This window comes from Gigantopelta aegis, chromosome 9 (genome assembly GCF_016097555.1).
Source record: "Gigantopelta aegis isolate Gae_Host chromosome 9, Gae_host_genome, whole genome shotgun sequence".
NCBI lineage: Eukaryota > Metazoa > Mollusca > Gastropoda > Neomphalida > Peltospiridae > Gigantopelta > Gigantopelta aegis.
In genome coordinates, this window is record NC_054707.1 from 51640641 (window position 1) to 51659401 (window position 18761).

Genomic DNA, 18761 nt, shown 5'->3' on the forward strand with positions numbered 1-18761 from the left:
AATTGGTTATTAATGTATAGGGAGATAAAACTGGGATTTTATTATCAATCCATTCTATAGATGCATACTATTTCATTATAAGTGTGTTTGTTATAAGTGTACTTTACTGTACAAGTTTATTTGCTACCAGATCAGCTACATAGAGCCTATACATGTAAATGTGCATGCTGTGTGTATTGGGCTTATGCAAATATGTAGAATGGCATGCAGAGCAAACAGATTTTAATCATATAATCTTTTTGTATCTGACTATGCATGTATAGGGTGCATCCCATTGTGCCTACATCCCACTTTGCCTACAGCCCAGTTTGCCTACACTGGGTCTGTAGGCAGAATGGGATGTTAAAATGCACCCCCACAGTATAGTGCAATGGTCCTATATTAAAAGAGAAGACGGATCTACAGGGAACTGGATAAGTGCCTTGTCCGTCTCAAAGGTCACCTAACGACCGGCAGGAAAACCCCAATGCAGTACTTGGATGCCGTTGGACATTTGATCAAGCTAAACTGAAATAGTGTGAACATTGATCTGTGGGAACTGTGTGAACTGCTATGAACATTGAACATAATATAATCAACTAACCTGTGAAAACTGAAAAAGTGAAATAAAATAAAATAAAGAAATGTATTGAACATGTTTGCTTCTGTTTTGTTTATCAGTCTTCAATATTGGACCAGACTATTACATATAGGCAGGTGATACAGGCAGAACGTCATAATCACTCAAGCAATTAATCCCCAATTAAGGACCCTAATTATGTTGTTATAATTGTAGGCAAAATGGGATGTAGGCACAATGGTACTAATCCCATGTATATGCATGTACATGTATGTCTTAAGATGTAATTAGAATCAACAAACTAATTTCTTAAGAACATTTCAGGGACTTAAAATCACACATTAATTATCCAATAAATACATGTTTATGAATATAATACACAGATAACATATGACTAAACTCTACACACATGCTGTTACCCTGTACAAATGTCAACAATGTCAACAACAACACAATTAAAGTCAAAAGCTAGCTCTCCACAAGATAGCTTAAAAACTAAACTGTAACTTAAAGGCATATTGTCACAGACTACTGACCTATTTAATGGTCTAATATGGCCTGTTGTGCAATCCTTTTGATTCTTTTTTTATCAATAAAATATCTCAAAACAAAGTATTACCTGAGCAAAAATAATTTGATTTGTCCCTAAATGTACTTTATTCAAGCATCTTTATAACCACCATACTCCATTTATTAATGACATTTTGTAAAAATAATTGAATTATGGCAATGGTCCATAATTCAAAAACTAAAATTACCCAGAGGATTGACATGGATTTCACTCCATCATGGTTCAGTTAAGGTGATGCAATAGCTAGATTTGTTTCCAACAATTAATGTAATTTCTATTTATTATCCATTTTTAGAGAGATAAAGTCCTTAAATCTGTGACAGTATGACTTTAAGTTAAAATACATTACACAAATAAATGATTGGATGGATGAACTCACTGATAGATACTGAATTATTGAATAAAACTATATATACATACAAGTTGATAAGTAAACTTATAAGTTGTAGTTAAACAGTACACATGAATCTATTTATAAATACGCCTTAACTCTTGTTCAGAATACAAAAACTGGACTGAATTAGAATTTCACAGATTACATACGGGTACAAATACATGTATATATCATGCCAGACGATTATGACTCTGTGCCACACATAACTGTAGTATACAGGTACACCTACTCAACAGGTATATATCAAGCTAGATTAACAGACTGTTAAAATCCCGGTGTCAAATGTCATACTTACAACAACACTTGTCTGAACACGTATGATCCAACTCACACCAAAAATGAGGTAGAGGTAACCGAAATAACGTTAAATCCCAACTCGTAGAAAAAGTGTAACCAAGACGAAGAGAAATGTGCAAGTTTTAGGAAGATCGACAAGCAGTGATACATATCTATCTATCTAACCACCTGATTCATCTACACATGCATGACTGCTTCCCAGGCCCAGCGTACCGCGACTTCTGTGATGTTTTGTGGGAGTACAATACCCATCCTAGAACATACCACATGACAATACAGCTATATTTAGACTAGGTCTTAAAATCCCTATTCAATAAGGCAAACAGACCTGTCACCCACAGAACACAACACAGTGTCTGAATGCATGGTCCCAAGCTGTGTGTACTTTGATCATTATATAAACATATAATGCATGTAGGTACATGCAAGTATGCGGATAGAGTTCATAAATGGAATAAAACTGTGATCACTAGCAGAAATTGCATGTATTATACCTACTAATAAACTCTGGTTAATTAAGTAATTAAGATAAAAACATTACCACCCATTTCCTAAAACAATGTCTTTATTAGTTACCATTATTCAATTAGCAGATTAATTGAAGTATTGTGTACACATGAACCGAATCAAATTAGACTATAGTATTAAGCAATGATTTCATAAAGCAATTCTCCTGACATGGACAGATCTCTCTGGCGAAGACAGCTAGAGGTTGTGCCTATGACAGGCATGCTTGAACAGTTCTCAGATGGAAGCATGCCAAAAATTACCAACACCACACACCAACATAAAGCATTTCTTCTGAAGCACACATGACTTGTTACAGCATCCATGAGCTATGAAAATATATAATTCCAAAATAATATATCTATATGAAAATGTGAACTGTATATAATATCATCATCCTTTTTAGACCACATATAACTTTCCTGTTAATTTCTTCCATAAATAGATCCAGATGTTCAATCATATTTGGTGAACTGCTTAAAAGCATCTTTAATTTATTCTCCTTTTATTTAATTTTTGGGCTGTTGATGATGCAAATACTTAGAAAAATATATACAGTGAAACCTCACAAAACCAGACCCTCTGGAAACCAGAGTTCTCCAAAAACCGGATATTTTTCATGGTCCATTTTTTAAAATCAGTACAGAACTTAACCTCTCTAAACCAGATACCTTTAGAAACCAGACATTTAACTTGGTTCCGAGGGTGTCCGGTTTATAGGGGCTTCACTGTAGAAGATTAATTAATTAATTAAGGTATTGTATACATAACAGATGAACAATATAAATAATCATTTCATAAATTAATTAATACATGACATGCATGTAATAAATATGCTTTGTCCATGAGCTATGACAATATGATTCTAAAACAATATATTCACATGGAAATGTTAACGGTCATGTCCTCCCTCTTCTTTTTAGACCAACTTCCCACTGTAAACTGTGTTATTCCCAATGTAAACTGTGTTATTCCCACTGTAAACTGTGTTATTCCCACTGTAAACTGTGTTATTCCCAATGTAAACTGTGTTATTCCCACTGTAAACTGTGTTATTCCCAATGTAAACTGTGTTATTCCCACTGTAAACTGTGTTATTCCCAATGTAAACTGTGTTATTCCCACTGTAAACTGTGTTATTCCCAATGTAAACTGTGTTATTCCCACTGTAAACTGTGTTATTCCCACTGTAAACTGTGTTATTCCCACTGTAAACTGTGTTATTCCCACTGTAAACTGTGTTATTCCCACTGTAAACTGTGTTATTCCCAATGTAAACTGTGTTATTCCCAATGTAAACTGTGTTATTCCCACTGTAAACTGTGTTATTCCCACTGTAAACTGTGTTATTCCTGTAAACTGTGTTATTCCCACTGTAAACTGTGTTATTCTCAATGTAAACTGTGTTATTCCCAATGTAAACTGTGTTATTCCCACTGTAAACTGTGTTATTCCCACTGTAAACTGTGTTATTCCCACTGTAAACTGTGTTATTCCCAATGTAAACTGTGTTATTCCCAATGTAAACTGTGTTATTCCCACTGTAAACTGTGTTATTCCCACTGTAAACTGTGTTATTCCCAATGTAAACTGTGTTATTCCCACTGTAAACTGTGTTATTCCCAATGTAAACTGTGTTATTCCCAATGTAAACTGTGTTATTCCCACTGTAAACTGTGTTATTCCTGTAAACTGTGTTATTCCCACTGTAAACTGTGTTATTCTCAATGTAAACTGTGTTATTCCCAATGTAAACTGTGTTATTCCCAATGTAAACTGTGTTATTCTCAATGTAAACTGTGTTATTCCCAATGTAAACTGTGTTATTCCAAATGTAAACTGTGTTATTCCCAATGTAAACTGTTATTCTCAATGTAAACTGTGTTATTCCCAATGTAAACTGTGTTATTCCAAATGTTAATTGTGTTATTCCCATTGTAAACTGTATCATTCCCATTGTAAGCTGTTATTCCCATTGTAAACTGTGTTATTCCAAATGTTAATTGTGTTATTCCCATAGTAAACTGTGTCATTCCCATTGTAAGCTGTTATTCCCATTGTAAACTGTTATTCATGATGTAAACTGTGATATTCCTATTTTAAACTGTTATTCCCATTGTAAGCTGCTATTCCCATTATAAACTGTGCAATATCCATTGTAAACTGTTATATCCATTATAAACTGTATAATTCCTATTGTAAACTGTGTTATTCTCATTTTAAACTGTTATTTCCATTATAAATTGTGTTATTCTCATTATAAACCGAGTTATTCCCATTATAAATTGTTATTTCCATTGTAAACTGAGTTATTCCCATTATAAACTGTTATTCTCATTATAAACTGTTATTTCCATTGTAAACTGTGCTATTCTCATTATAAACTGAGTTATTCCCATTGTAAACTGTGTTATTCTCATTATAAACTGTTATTTTCATTATAAACTGTGCTATTCTCATTATAAACCAAGTTATTCCCATTATAAACTGTTATTCCCACTGTAAACTGTTCTATTCTCATTATAAACTGTTATTGCCATTATAAACTGTTATTCCCATTGTAAACAGTGCTATTCTCATTATAAACTGAGTTATTCCCATTATAAACTGTTATTTCCATTGTAAACTGAGTTATTCCCATTATAAACTGTTATTCCCATTGTAAACTGTTCTATTCTCATTATAAACCGAGTTATTCCCATTATAAACTGTTATTCCCATTGTAAACTCTGTTATTCTCATTATAAACTGTTATTGCCATTATAAACTGTTATTCCCATTGTAAACTGTGCTATTCTCATTATAAACTGAGTTATTCCCATTATAAACTGTTATTTCCATTGTAAACTGAGTTATTCCCATTATAAACTGTTATTCCCATTGTAAACTGTTCTATTCTCATTATAAACTGAGTTATTCCCATTATAAACTGTTATTCCCATTGTAAACTGTGTTATTCTCATTATAAACTGTTATTGCCACTATAAACTGTTATTCCCATTGTAAACTGTGCTATTCTCATTATAAACTGAGTTATTCCTATTATAAACTGTTATTTCCATTGTAAACTGAGTTATTCCCATTATAAACTGTTATTCCCATTGTAAACTGAGTTATTGCCATTGTAAACTGTATTTATGTAATGTGTTATTTCCACTGTAAACTGTAATTCCCATTATAAACTGTGTTATTTCCACTGTAAACTGTTATTCTCACTATAAACTGTGTTGTTCCCATTGTAAACTGTATTTATGTAATGTGTTATTTCCACTGTAAACTGTAATTCCCATTATAAACTGTGTTATTTCCACTGTAAACTGTTATTCTCACTATAAACTGTGTTGTTCCCATTGTAAACTGTATTTATGTAATGTGTTATTTCCACTGTAAACTGCAATTCCCATTATAAACTGTGTTATTTCCACTGTAAACTGTTATTCTCACTATAAACTGTGTTGTTCCCATTGTAAACTGTATTTATGTAATGTGTTATTTCCACTGTAAACTGTAATTCCCATTATAAACTGTGTTATTTCCACTGTAAACTGTTATTCTCACTATAAACTGTGTTGTTCCCATTGTAAACTGTATTTATGTAATGTGATATTTCCACTGTAAACTGTAATTCCCATTATAAACTGTGTTATTTCCACTGTAAACTGTTATTCTCACTATAAACTGTGTTGTTCCCATTGTAAACTGTATTTATGTAATGTGTTATTTCCACTGTAAACTGTAATTCCCATTATAAACAGTCTTATTCATATTATTATTCATATTGTAGACTGTGTAATTTCCATTGTAAACTGTGATATTCCTAAATGTCAGTTAAATGTAAAAGTTCTATAATAATTATATACATCTACAGTCAAACTTTGATAACTTAAACTTCTATCTCTCGAAAACTTTGATCTCTCAAACTGAAGCAACTGTCTTGGCTCATTTGCTGTACAAACTAGCAAAAAAATTCTAAAAGTCAAACTTTGAAAACTTGAAAACCTTGATCTCTCAAACAAATTTTTTGGTCTCACCATAGAGATTTAATAGATATTGCACTTTCAAAACTTGACCAACCTAATGTTGTCGGAAGTATTTTAAAGAATGAATTGTCAGCAAGTGTTTACACTGGTCTTGGCTGTCGAGGATTCAAGTGTTAATTAGAGAATAACAGATCATTGACTAAGCGGAACAAAAGATATGTGTTTAGGTTTTGGTGCTTGAACATCACTGACTAAGCAGAACGAAGGCTATGTGTTTGGTTGTCAAGTGTTTGATCATGATGGAGGGACTCGTTACATAATACATAATAACAGACAGAGTCTGGTTACCGTCAAAGAACAGTAGTAATAATCGTTAATGGTGTTGGGTTTCTTGTTGTTTTTTTTGTCAATAAATACAATACATATTATTTCAAATTCAGCTGAGTCAGCTCTTCTCTTTTGTTATTTACTTGGTTATAAAATAGACACAAAAGGAATGTACCACAGGATCCGGAAGATGCTCTCAGCTGGGGGTGGAATTCACTGCCAATTATATATTAATTTGCCTTTCAACTGGAAATGAAAGTGCTATTCGGCATTCAGTGTTTTAATTTGTTAGTTACGTACGGCCAACTTTTACATGTTATGTTTCAAATTCATCTGGGTTAGCTTTTTCTTTTGTTAATTACTTGTTTCAAAATACACAAAACGAATTTACCACAGGCATCGGAAGGTGGCAGCAGCTGGGGGTGGGGTAAACTGTCAATTATATATTAATTCGCCTTTCAACTGGAAAAGATAAATTTTCATATTGGGGGGGGGGGGGGGTGGGGTGGAGCAGTACACTGCATGCTTGTTACAATATTAAACGAAATCATCCATATGCAATGCAGTTTTAATTTTGAGGTGAGCTATACCAATTTTGGAAACTCGTAGTCAACTCAAACAATTTTGCTGTCCCTTTCAAGTTCAAGTTATCATTTTTTTTTTTTTTTTTTTTTTTATCCCACTGCCCCCTTTCCTTTCTCTCCTTTGAATTCCATCTCATTTCTTCCCAATCTGGCAACTCCTATCTTTCAACTTCTTTTGCTGTCCACCTCCACATCCCAGTCCTTGTCTCTCCAAATGCAACAGGCGCTTGTCTCTTGTGGCTATTTGTGCCACACACCTGCCATTGCCCATCAGCTTTTAGCTGTGGGTTTAGTCTGACCACTTCTGGGAGTGTTCAGTAGTTACTTCTGGCATTGTTAAGAGGCATTTGTAACCACCTACTATGCACCCCTACTACCAGTGGTTAGTTAGTGCCGTGGGTAAGTCCAGCTTTATTAGTGGCAGAGGACGTTATCAATTAGAAGTTATTATAGAAGTTATCAAAATTTGATATATGGCCAAGCATCCTCAATCCTACAATATATAAATACCTTTAGCTTGTGGCCTCATCATTTGACCCAATGACTCAACAAATTTCAGTCACTTCACTATATGACTGGTATATGGCATCATGATAGATTAGCAGCTTAGAGAGACTGAGTAAAATAATCTCCCTTTAAAGAATAAATGTAGTAAAATTCCTTTGAGACATTACCGGTAGATGAAACGTCCACTTAAAGCAAAACACTGAAGTAATAAAAGTAGAAAGGTTCAGATGTTCTGAAAATGAACCTTGATGTCAAATACACAGCATAATGCACTGCCATTATGTGGTGAATTGTCTGTAGCTATAAAAGTAAGAAATAAAACTGACTTTTGTTTCCTTTTATGACTTATATTCCCAGGGAACAATATTTAAATTTTGGGGGGAACTACAAGTCAGTAATTCATGTGACTTTTTACCTAGGTCATCAATTGTTCTTTTACATGAAATGTATTTGCACAACCTATTCATTTAACACAAACTTGCATTCAACTAACATTTTAATGATAGTATTTTCTGCTAATATTGTAAATTTAAGCAAAATACCTTTCAAAACATACAATGTATAACAGTTTGATATGTAACTTATTGGCGGTTCACATACATTTTAATCTGCGTAACCTATATTCAGAACTTCATGTCAGTTGTTTTTCTATGTTGTTTATTGCACAAGTTTATAGTGCACGAGAACATTATACCACGAGACCACATAGTGGTTGAGATGTAAATATCTTGCACACTGTAATTGAGTACAATAAATAACATGGGAAAACAACTGGTATGTGGTTCTGTAGTTATTATTCATACCATATTTGTATATTATGAGTAACAAATGTTTAATTAAATAACACAGCTTAATTTACTCCGTCTGAAAAGTTGGTTGAATTTTATGGAATTGAACATCCAAGTCAACACATGAACTACGCAAGATTTTGTATTACATGTATATGTTCAATAAAATATTTTTTATTGCACAGTCGATATGTTCTTTATTACTATAGTAAGATTAAATGGGTATAGAGTGAAAACACAGAATGACGGTTCACATGAAATATTGTGTCCTGTATTTCTAGTCAAATCTGTGACTTTGGTTATCATATATCTGACATACATCACAATCATATGTGAGAGAGATTAATGAAATGGACTGCTTGTAAGATTTATGAAGCCATTTATTCTCCATGTGTGTTAATGATTCCATGTGTAATATATCCTAACCTAGGACAGTGTGGCCATTTAGCATCTAAACATGCCAATAACTAAGACAAGTATACAGCTTGTACATGATCCATCACCAGGCTGACATGCACGATGACCAGTTTACACAGACCTCGGTGTAACATGCTTTGTCCCCTGTCACCAACACCCGTTCTAGAAGGGTAACAATAATTACAGGCCACTTAAAGCCAGCCCGGGGCAAGAACAGGTTGACCAGGTCACCCCATGCATTAAGCAGCATGGGATACAAGTAAACTGTCTTGCATAAACTATCAGTACCTGAGGCTAGCCAACCAGAAGATTGAACTGCAATAAAACGTAATGTGTCAGTTTATATAAAATCCAGTAGCATCATAGTTTGTGTTGGTGCCTAGCTTGTATATAAACTTGCAATTAACTTGAGAAAAAGTGACCTAAAGTATTCCAAAGTACAGGCACTAATTTATATTATGCATACGATTAATTTTCTTAAGAAACCAAACCAAACCAAGATATTGTATTTCCCAACTAAATAACAGATTGATTATATATATATATTGAATTTTCAGGGCACATATGGGTGTATACTACCAAATCAAATCCCATAGACGACAATAGTAACATATGTGGCTAAAACTCCTACCTGCAATGTATCAACCGACATAAATGCCACGGATATAAATACTACCACCCCTTACACTTAAAGTGAATCAGAAACAAATGGGGGTCAAGCTGCTAGTTTCTGAGATAACGGGTAGCGTCTATGACTACCCTAGTTTCGCACAAAATTTGAGTACTTTTTTTTACAGGTACCCCATATATGTTTCAAGCACAAGGCTACTTGACACATTGGTACTAGATGAAATAAAATTGCAATTTTTTTTTACCCAGATGAAACTATTATTTTTTACAACCAACACACTCACATTTATAACCAATCACAGGACTTGTGGTGTTCACTTCTCTATCAAAAGTTCGGTGCACCTCGTACTTTGACCCACCCGGAAGGTATTTGGTTTAGTACTACCATATATGTGTGAATGTAATATATAAAATTAATAAAATCCAAATAAATTCACTTTGTAGTAATGAAAATATTCTATAAATATCGTAAGAATTTCTAAAGATTTTTTTTGTAATATTATAGATACAATTATTACATGTCCATAGAAAATAGGAGGGTTAGGCAAAACATTTACTTTTTTGTCCTAAAATATTTCAGATGCCCCTCCCTACAAACAACCCTCTACTAAATATGGTTTTATTAAAGGAGTGTGCAGACCGTAACTTTGATATTTCACACCCATTACTATATGCATATTTGCCACCTTCAGGGAAAATTAGAGGCCCATATAGGTCAACTATTGTTAAAATAGCAATTTACAGATTCAAAACTGTAAGTTAAAAAAAATGCCATGCAAAACAGAAGGGTAATATGTGTAATTTGTGCATAGCATTGTTTTTACATAACAAATTGAGGGTAAGGAGTAAACAAATGTACTTGTGTCATCCCACCCTTCATATGTGAATCCTACAGGCCTACTATTACTAAAAGATATGTTACTTAATAGTGTAAATGTTACAACTTAAATTACACAACACTTACTAGGCTATTAGAACATGAAACGTGATGCAATTGATACTGTACTTTATATACTAGCTGTCACATACATTCATCTTCCTTTACATATGTACACAGAAGCAAACAACACCACCCTGTCACCTCGGTAATATTTCTACATAAATATGTCTAGAGGACTTGGCATACCTACAATCAAGTATCATTTGATAGCCATATAGACTGGCACACACACACACACACATGTACCGGTATTACAGTTCATATATTACTGTGGGTGAATGGAAACAGTCACACTTGACTGCCTAGCTTCCACTTCATTTCAGAGAAGTCAGCCTTTTACTTTTTGAAGTGCTGCCAGAAATCATATTAGATGTAGTCATTCGATGTATATTACATACTTAATGTGCGAATCTCGGTGTCATAAAAACTGATTGGAAAACACTACAGGTGCCACAGAATGCCCCATTTTGTTGGCAATAAATAATAAAATGAGTAATGATTTATTTCACTGTACTTGTCGTATTCATAACCACATACTGATGAGGAAATATCTCTCTGTAATTGCTTCATGTATTTCACAAGGAAAAAATATGATTCCTCTGTAAATTTATACTTACAAGGTGACATTTTGACAAATGAGAGACGGACTGAATTATTCTTCTGCAGATTGCCATATTGTTGTTCAGCCATAGTATACAATGGTTATACTATGGCTAGTGATTGGCTATATTGTGTTCTTCATATGTGAATTATATTACAGGCAAAGTGAGTGACCATGAAGAAATCAGAATGGACAAATTTAATGTACTGTGATTTCCCCTAGACATTAATAATGTATTTCAGCATTCTGTCTTACACTTTGCCCCGATTATAAAAATGTACATAGCAATTATAATATGTCTTTGTTTTCTTCCAGATTCCTTCACCTGGTACAAGGATGATTTTATTTTGAAATATTGCTTTTTAAAAATAATTAAAGTGCAGAAATTTACTTTTTTCTGCAGGTTCCCACACATATGACAGACATATTTGTAACACAACTCTGCTATTACATTTGTGATGACTTACCAGTAATTATACACTTGAAAGTTTAAATTATTTATAAGCACACCAAATCTTAATAAACTCAGAAAAGACAAGGTTTTTTTGTATTGAAATAAGCATACACATAATAACCTTTTGGGTTTTTGTTTTAGGATACCATTTACAGTGTATATTTCTAACCATAAATTAACAGCCAACTGGGGCCTATATAATTCACAAAGCCTTTGTAAGCAATACCACATCAATGTTGCATGTCTTATTGCATTAATTTGCACTCAACTAAAAAATTTAAAAAGCTGCAAGAGCTTGGTGAATTTGACCCCTGTATGTACAACTTTCTATTAGCATAAAATATCTTACTACACTTTCACAACTTTGTGATCTCACAGTGTCAAAAAAAGAAGTTTGTTTTGTTTAACAACACCACTAGAGCACATTGATTTATTAGTCATTGGCTATTGGATATCAAACATTTGGTAATTTTGACATGTAGTCTCAGAGAGAAAACCCACTACATTTTTCCATTAGTAGCAAGGGATCTTTTATATGCAACATCCCAGAGACAGGACAGCACATAACATGGCACTTGGTATACCACTCACGGTGCACTGGCCAGAACAAGAAATAATCCAATGGGCCACAGATGGGAATCAATCCCAGACTGACCATGCATCAGGTAAGCGCTTTACCCCTATAGGCTATGTCCCATCCAGGGGTGGGGAAAAGCCATTTCTTCCTGGTCTGGACCGATTCTCCATCTCTGAGACAATTTTTTTTTTTTTAAACATGTGTTTGCTGAGTGTAATGCAAACAGACTTGCAAAGGTGAAGAGATGTTGCTTACTCTAGTGTAAAAGAGCTCAGTGAATTTGGTGCCAGGTCGCTGGTATATATACCAGATATTTCATATGGAAATGATCCAAGCATGAGCATGTTATTGGAGTTTTTTCTTTGCTCATATACATCAAGGAAAGACTTCTTCAAGCATTCTTCAACACGTGAATCAACAAATACATGATCAAATGAAACTTACTGTCAACACAATTAAACCATTTTACACAGAGAGTTTGGGTGGGTGGGTGGTGATGTTGGAGGTATAATTAGAGGTAGAGAAATATAGTGAGAATGAGAGGAAAGTTGAGAAAGTAAAGTAAAGTTTGTTTTATTTAATGACGCCACTAGAGCACATTGATTTTTTATCGTATCATCGGCTATTGGACGTCAAACATATGGTCATTCTGACACTGTTTTTAGAGGAAACCCGCTGTCGCCACATAGGCTACTCTTTTAAGACAGGCAGCAAGGGATCTTTTATTTGTGTTTCCCACAGGCAGGATAGCACAAACCATGGCCTTTGTTGAAAGAGTTATGGATCACTGGTTGGTGCAAGTGGTTTACAACTACCCATTGAGCCTTGCGGAGCATTCACTCAGGGTTTGGAGTCGGTATCTGGATTAAAAATCCCATGCCTCGACTGGGATCCGAACCCAGTACCTACCAGCCTGTAGACTGATGGCTTAACCACGACGCCACCGAGACTGGTAAAGTTGAGAAAGAGTACAGAATTATCTATTCAGCTGAACTGGTTTTGAAACAATCATGAATGTACTAGTATACTTAAAAATAAAACATAAAATCCAGCCAGTTAAATTTTATTCACATGTACCTTTTTCAAATCGCATCTACACTTGCATGTACCTTATATCTATTAAAAAAATAATACAGCAGGTTTTACAAATTAAACTCACCCAACACAGCTTCTTATTAATACACAAACCATGTGACCTAGTGACACAAAATCACCATCCACACAAAATCTGTCTCCAAAGACTTGCCACAAGGACATGAGTAAACACACCATTATACACACACACATTCTTATTTGAATAGAACATGAATGGCAAAAATGGGGCTCCAAGACATATACTCATGAAGAAACATTGTAAGTTAATAATGTTTGCCTTTTGTGGATATCGGCCCTCTGTGTGGTACGGAGTGTCTATATATGTATGGTCAAAGGGTTATACAATTTGAGATGGCAGACTAGGTTAAAGCAGTAACTGTCAACTTAGACACTTTATTGCTGGACTTGCATTATGCTTTCTGGAATACCAGAATTCAAAAGCTACTGAATCAAAGGCAGTTATACAATGTCATGCAACTGTACATGAATGGGGTTTTATCCTACAGCCAGTATTTGCATTATTATTTAACAGTTATCATAAGCCTTTAAAGCAAAGTGATAAATCAGGGCTTTAGCATGGTCTGGACCTGGTGATTGTGTGTGTGTGGGGGAGGGGGGGGGGGGAGAGGTGTCAAATATGACCCTAGAGGACACTTCAGTCTACATTTCCTCTGGACACCTATATAAATAGTCTAATACAGTCTGGCTTTAAGAGGCATCCGGTTTAGTGAGGTTAATTTCTGTACTGATTTTCAAAAAAGGACCGTGAAAAATGTCCGGTTTTGAGCAAATTCTGGTTTACAGAGGGTCTGGTTTTGAGAGGTTTCACTGTATATATTTTTTTTTTTTTTTTTTTTTTTCTCTTTCACAATTTAGACCAATAGTCCAGTCTGTAAGATAAAATGAGCTGTTTTTTCCAGTTCGCCTCTCTTTCCATAGAGTTTGGTGTGTATGGCAGTTTCGATTGGCCACTCAGCTTGTCTCAGGTCTTGATGAATTGGACACGCCTGTAAGATGTGTTCTGCTGTTTGGTCTTCCAGGCCACAAGTGCAGGTTGGTGTTGCTGCAAGTTTAAACTTTCTGAACATGTGAGCATTCAGTCGGTTGTGGCCTGTCCGGAGTCTCAACAGAGTTACTTGTTCCAAGCGACTGAGAAGGTGGTAATCATCTTGTTCTGTCCTGGGTCTGTTGGCTGCCTTTATCAAGGTTTTCTTCTCTGAGAAGCTAATGTTGTTGCTGGGCTGTACATGATTAGCTCCTAGCTTGGCTAGCCTGTCTGCTTCCTCATTTCCTGGAATCCCACAATGTGCTGGGATCCACTGTAGAGCTACTCGTCTTTCCTTTGCTACCTCTTGCATGGCTTCATTCAGGTGAGGAAGTTTTTCCCCTTGCAAGGCTTGTAGGACTGAGAGAGCATCTGTGAGGAAGACAACTTGTTGACAGTCTTCTTTTGCATCCTTGATCATTGTAGCAGCCTGAATAAGTGCATGGGTTTCTGCATTGTAGTTGGAACTGTGGGTGCCGGTTGGTACTTTTGCAGTTAGGGTATTTCTTGAAGGGAGCTTGATAAATATGCCTGCCCCTCCATTGGCCACAGCATTTGTTGACGAACCATCAGTGTATGCATGGATCCAAGATTCTTCTGGGTACCGGTCACTGATCATAGCCATTGCCAGTGACCGTTTGACCAGGTCGTTTGGGAGTCTGCTGAAGCCAACTGTGGGACAGACATGCTGATCTGTAGATTGGCTTGTTCATCATTCCATGGTTGTGGAAGATCTGTTGGGCAAAATGGAAGTGTCTTTGGTAACGGGTTAGCTTGGTGTTCTCTAGTAAGTCTTCTGCTTTGGTGGATGAAACTGCTACGTTTGAGACGATTCTTTGTCAGACCATCCATTCTTTGTTTCATTGGATGATTGGGCAGGTACCTGAATTTCTCTGCCTGGATCATGATCTTGGCATCTCTCCTCTCACCAAGGGGTTGTATTGCTGCAGTTTTTTCCATGTCTTTAATGGGTGTAGACTTCATGGATCCCGTTATGATTCGCAGAGCTTGGTTTTGAACCTTGTCTAAAGCTTGCTGGTTGGTCTTTGCAGTGGTTGACCAGGCTGATGAACCGTATTCAAGATGCGGCCGTACAGTTCCTTGATATACTCTCTTGAGGATTGTCTCATTTGCTCCCCAGCTAATTCCTGCTAGTTTCCGCATGATGGCTAATTTGCATCTGGCTTTTGTCTCTGCCTTTTGAATATGTGGTTTCCAAGTTTGTTTCTTGTCGAAGGTGACCCCAAGGTATGTTACTTCATCTGCATGTTTCAGTGGAGTGTTCCCAATTTTGATTGTTCCTGCTTTTTTCTTTGGTGATAGAGTGAAGAGTGTGGTAGAAGACTTGTCTTTATTGATAGCCACACACCATTTTTCTGACCAGGCTGTCAGGTTGTCTGCTGCTATCCGCATTCTGTAGGTGGCAGTAGTGGCATGCTCTTCCTTGCACCACATCACCAAATCATCGGCATAAAGGGCAGCTTGTATTCCATTGGGAAATTCCTGCACAAGGTCATTGATGAAGATTAAGAAAAGTGTAGGTGATAGGACTCCTCCCTGTGGGACCCCATGTCACAAAAGTATTTTCTTGCTTTCTTTTCTGTCAACTGTGACCCTTGTTTCACTGTATATATTGCACTGTAAAAAAAACCCTGTTTTAGCATCCGCAACCCCTCCCCCGACCCTTCCTCAGCCTACACCCCTGTAAACTCCCATTTGTAGTCAATATCTCAATATGAAATAAATAAGTAGAATATAGTAAAGTGAAAAAAAATAAAAATATATATTTCTTTTCCAATTGTAGCATATACCATAACCAAGAAATAACTACGGCAATTCCTTTTAACGAAACTAATTTTTAAAAACAATTCATTATTAAAATGCCTTAAATGATTGGAATATATTTATATACATGTATGTACTTGTATTTTTAGTATTTTTGGTCACATTAATTGCAACTGAATTAGGTCAAACTACATGTATTTTGTTTTAAAAACAGCTGCAATGTCTCTGTAAGTATTAAACGTGAAGAGGTGCTATTAAACAGGTACTTTCAAGGGCTTTAGATTACACCAGAATCAAGGTGATCAGCATTACCCAAAATAATCACTCCCAAATTAAGTGCAAACAAGCTGACCTCATTTAATCTCAAAACCACTGAAATGTTAAGATTTAATTAGATTAAACCCTAATGTAACCCTGTAGTAAAACTCTCGCTTGATGCATGGTCAGTGTGACGGAACATGCTCTTATTTTTTTTCGACTGTGGCGATGTTAATGGTTTTAGAGGGCTGTGTGCAGCGTGGTTACGTAATACCACCGCGTGACTTGTCGAGCTGTTCCCAATATGCACTTAAGACCAGGTGGGCTTTGTTACATAATACCTCCGCGCGACCGTACCCTCTAATACACACCCAGACCAGTTGTGGAGGCCATGTGGCCAGTAGTTACGTAATACCTCCGCGAGTTCTGTTTTACGACCTTGTTTCCTAGCGGTTGGCGACAGCTAGTCTGACCATCTAAGAACAAATGTCGTCTTGGTCGCTGTGGAAAATTCACATGATAGGGGGAGTACCGCGATGTGCCCCCAGGCGATATTTGGCTTTTATAATAAATAGCTAGGATTTTAGATTTATCGGGGAGAAACATAGGAAGGCTCCCAGGGAACGTTGTCCGTCCGGACTGGTAAATATATTTTTCTGCTCTGTTGTATAACCTTGATGTGATTGATGTGACTTTAAATATTTTAATACTGTATTATACCAATATTATTTAGACAGTGTTTCCGGTAACTGACGAAGTAAATTGTAGGCTTCACTGTTCTAAAAATATAAAGCTTAGCCGGTCATCCTAGAGGACCTAGGTAAACTGTATGTTATTGTCTTTATTGTGATAGGTACCAGTATTAATTCTGTATTACAAGGTTACTGAATGAGTAGTTAAGGGTTAATTAAAAATTAACCAAGTAGGAATAGAGTTGTAATTCCTTTATTAATTAAGTTCCCCTGGAAGCGTTTCTCAATTATCACACGTGTGGGTGTTGTGTCACGGTGAAGTGATTAGAATATTGTGTAAACTAGACACCTAGTGATTAACTAATTAAGTGATTAGTTCTGGGTTGTTATTATATTGTTGTTGTTAATTAACTACTGCGGCAGTACATTTGTCAGCGTAGTATTAATACAGATTCCAAAGTGTATTGTGTTTTTGTTGTTTTTTCTAGTGAACTAAACGTGCTATATTTTATATACTTCATATAAGATCTTATCTCTGATATACCTAGAGCCGAGCCACTCGGGTATACACTGCCCGATACAGAGATCTAATAGATATACAGTTAGGAGAGCTATTTGGATAATCGTGTTTTATTCAGTTACGGGTATTATAGGATCCCTGTGACAGTCAGTCTGGGATCGATCCCCATCAGTGGGTCCATTGGGCTATTTCTCATTCCAGCCAGTGGTATGTGCTATCCTGTCTGTGGAATGGTGATATATAAAAGATCCCTTTCTACTAATGGAAAAAGCTGAATGTGCATGTAAAACCCTGACATGACATGACATAATGGAAAAAGCAGTGGGTTTCCTCTCTAAAACTATATGTCAAAATTACCAAATGTTTGATATCCAATAGCCAAATGATGAATAAATCAATGTCCTCTAGCCGTGTTGTTAAAGAAAACAAACTTTAACTGTTCATCAGCTGTTAATAACATAAACTGTGTTTCACCCTCCGTGAGTCTGGACTCTGAAGCCCTGTATTAAACCTATACACAAGAATAACGTAACAACAACAATGTGTACGCACATCTCTGTGATACTAACAAAACAAACTTTAACTGTTCATCAGCTGTTAATAACATAAACTGTGTTTCACCCTCCGTGAGTCTGGACTCTGAAGCCCTGTATTAAACCTATACACAAGAATAACGTAACAACAACAATGTGTACGCACATCTCTGTGATACTAACAAAACAAACTTTAACTGTTCATCAGCTGTTAATAACATAAACTGTGTTTCACCCTCCGTGAGTCTCGACTCTGAAGCCCTGTATTAAACCTATACACAAGAATAACGTAACAACAACAATGTGTACGCACATATCTGTGATACTAACAAAACAAACTTTAACTGTTCATCAGCTGTTAATAACATAAACTGTGTTTCACCCTCAGTGAGTCTCGACTCTGAAGCCCTGTATTAAACCTATACACAAGAATAACGTAACAACAACAATGTGTACGCACATCTCTGTGATACTAACAAAACAAACTTTAACTGTTCATCAGCTGTTAATAACATAAACTGTGTTTCACCCTCAGTGAGTCTCGACTCTGAAGCCCTGTATTAAACCTATACACAAGAATAACGTAACAACAACAATGTGTACGCACATCTCTGTGATACTAACAAAACAAACTTTAACTGTTCATCAGCTGTTAATAACATAAACTGTGTTTCACCCTCAGTGAGTCTCGACTCTGAAG

The 18761-nt window shown here is 35.7% G+C and overlaps 2 protein-coding genes across 4 annotated transcripts in view; both read right to left on the bottom strand.

Moving 5' to 3' along the window:
• Positions 1–18761, bottom strand: part of LOC121380535 — a 67131-nt gene that overhangs the window by 27173 nt on the left and 21197 nt on the right. For 2 of the 3 annotated variants that reach the window (XM_041509384.1, XM_041509386.1), the window contains exon 1: positions 1820–2016. The exons of the other annotated variant lie outside the window; for it this stretch is intronic. The gene's annotated coding sequence lies outside the window, so the exon portion shown is untranslated. Of the gene's footprint in view, positions 1–1819; positions 2017–18761 lie in introns of those variants that run through there. 3 annotated transcript variants of the gene reach the window in all.
• LOC121381630 lies at positions 14101–14892 on the bottom strand. The gene has a single exon (XM_041510965.1). The coding sequence runs from the start codon at positions 14890–14892 to the stop codon at positions 14101–14103; it is 792 nt and encodes a 263-aa protein (XP_041366899.1).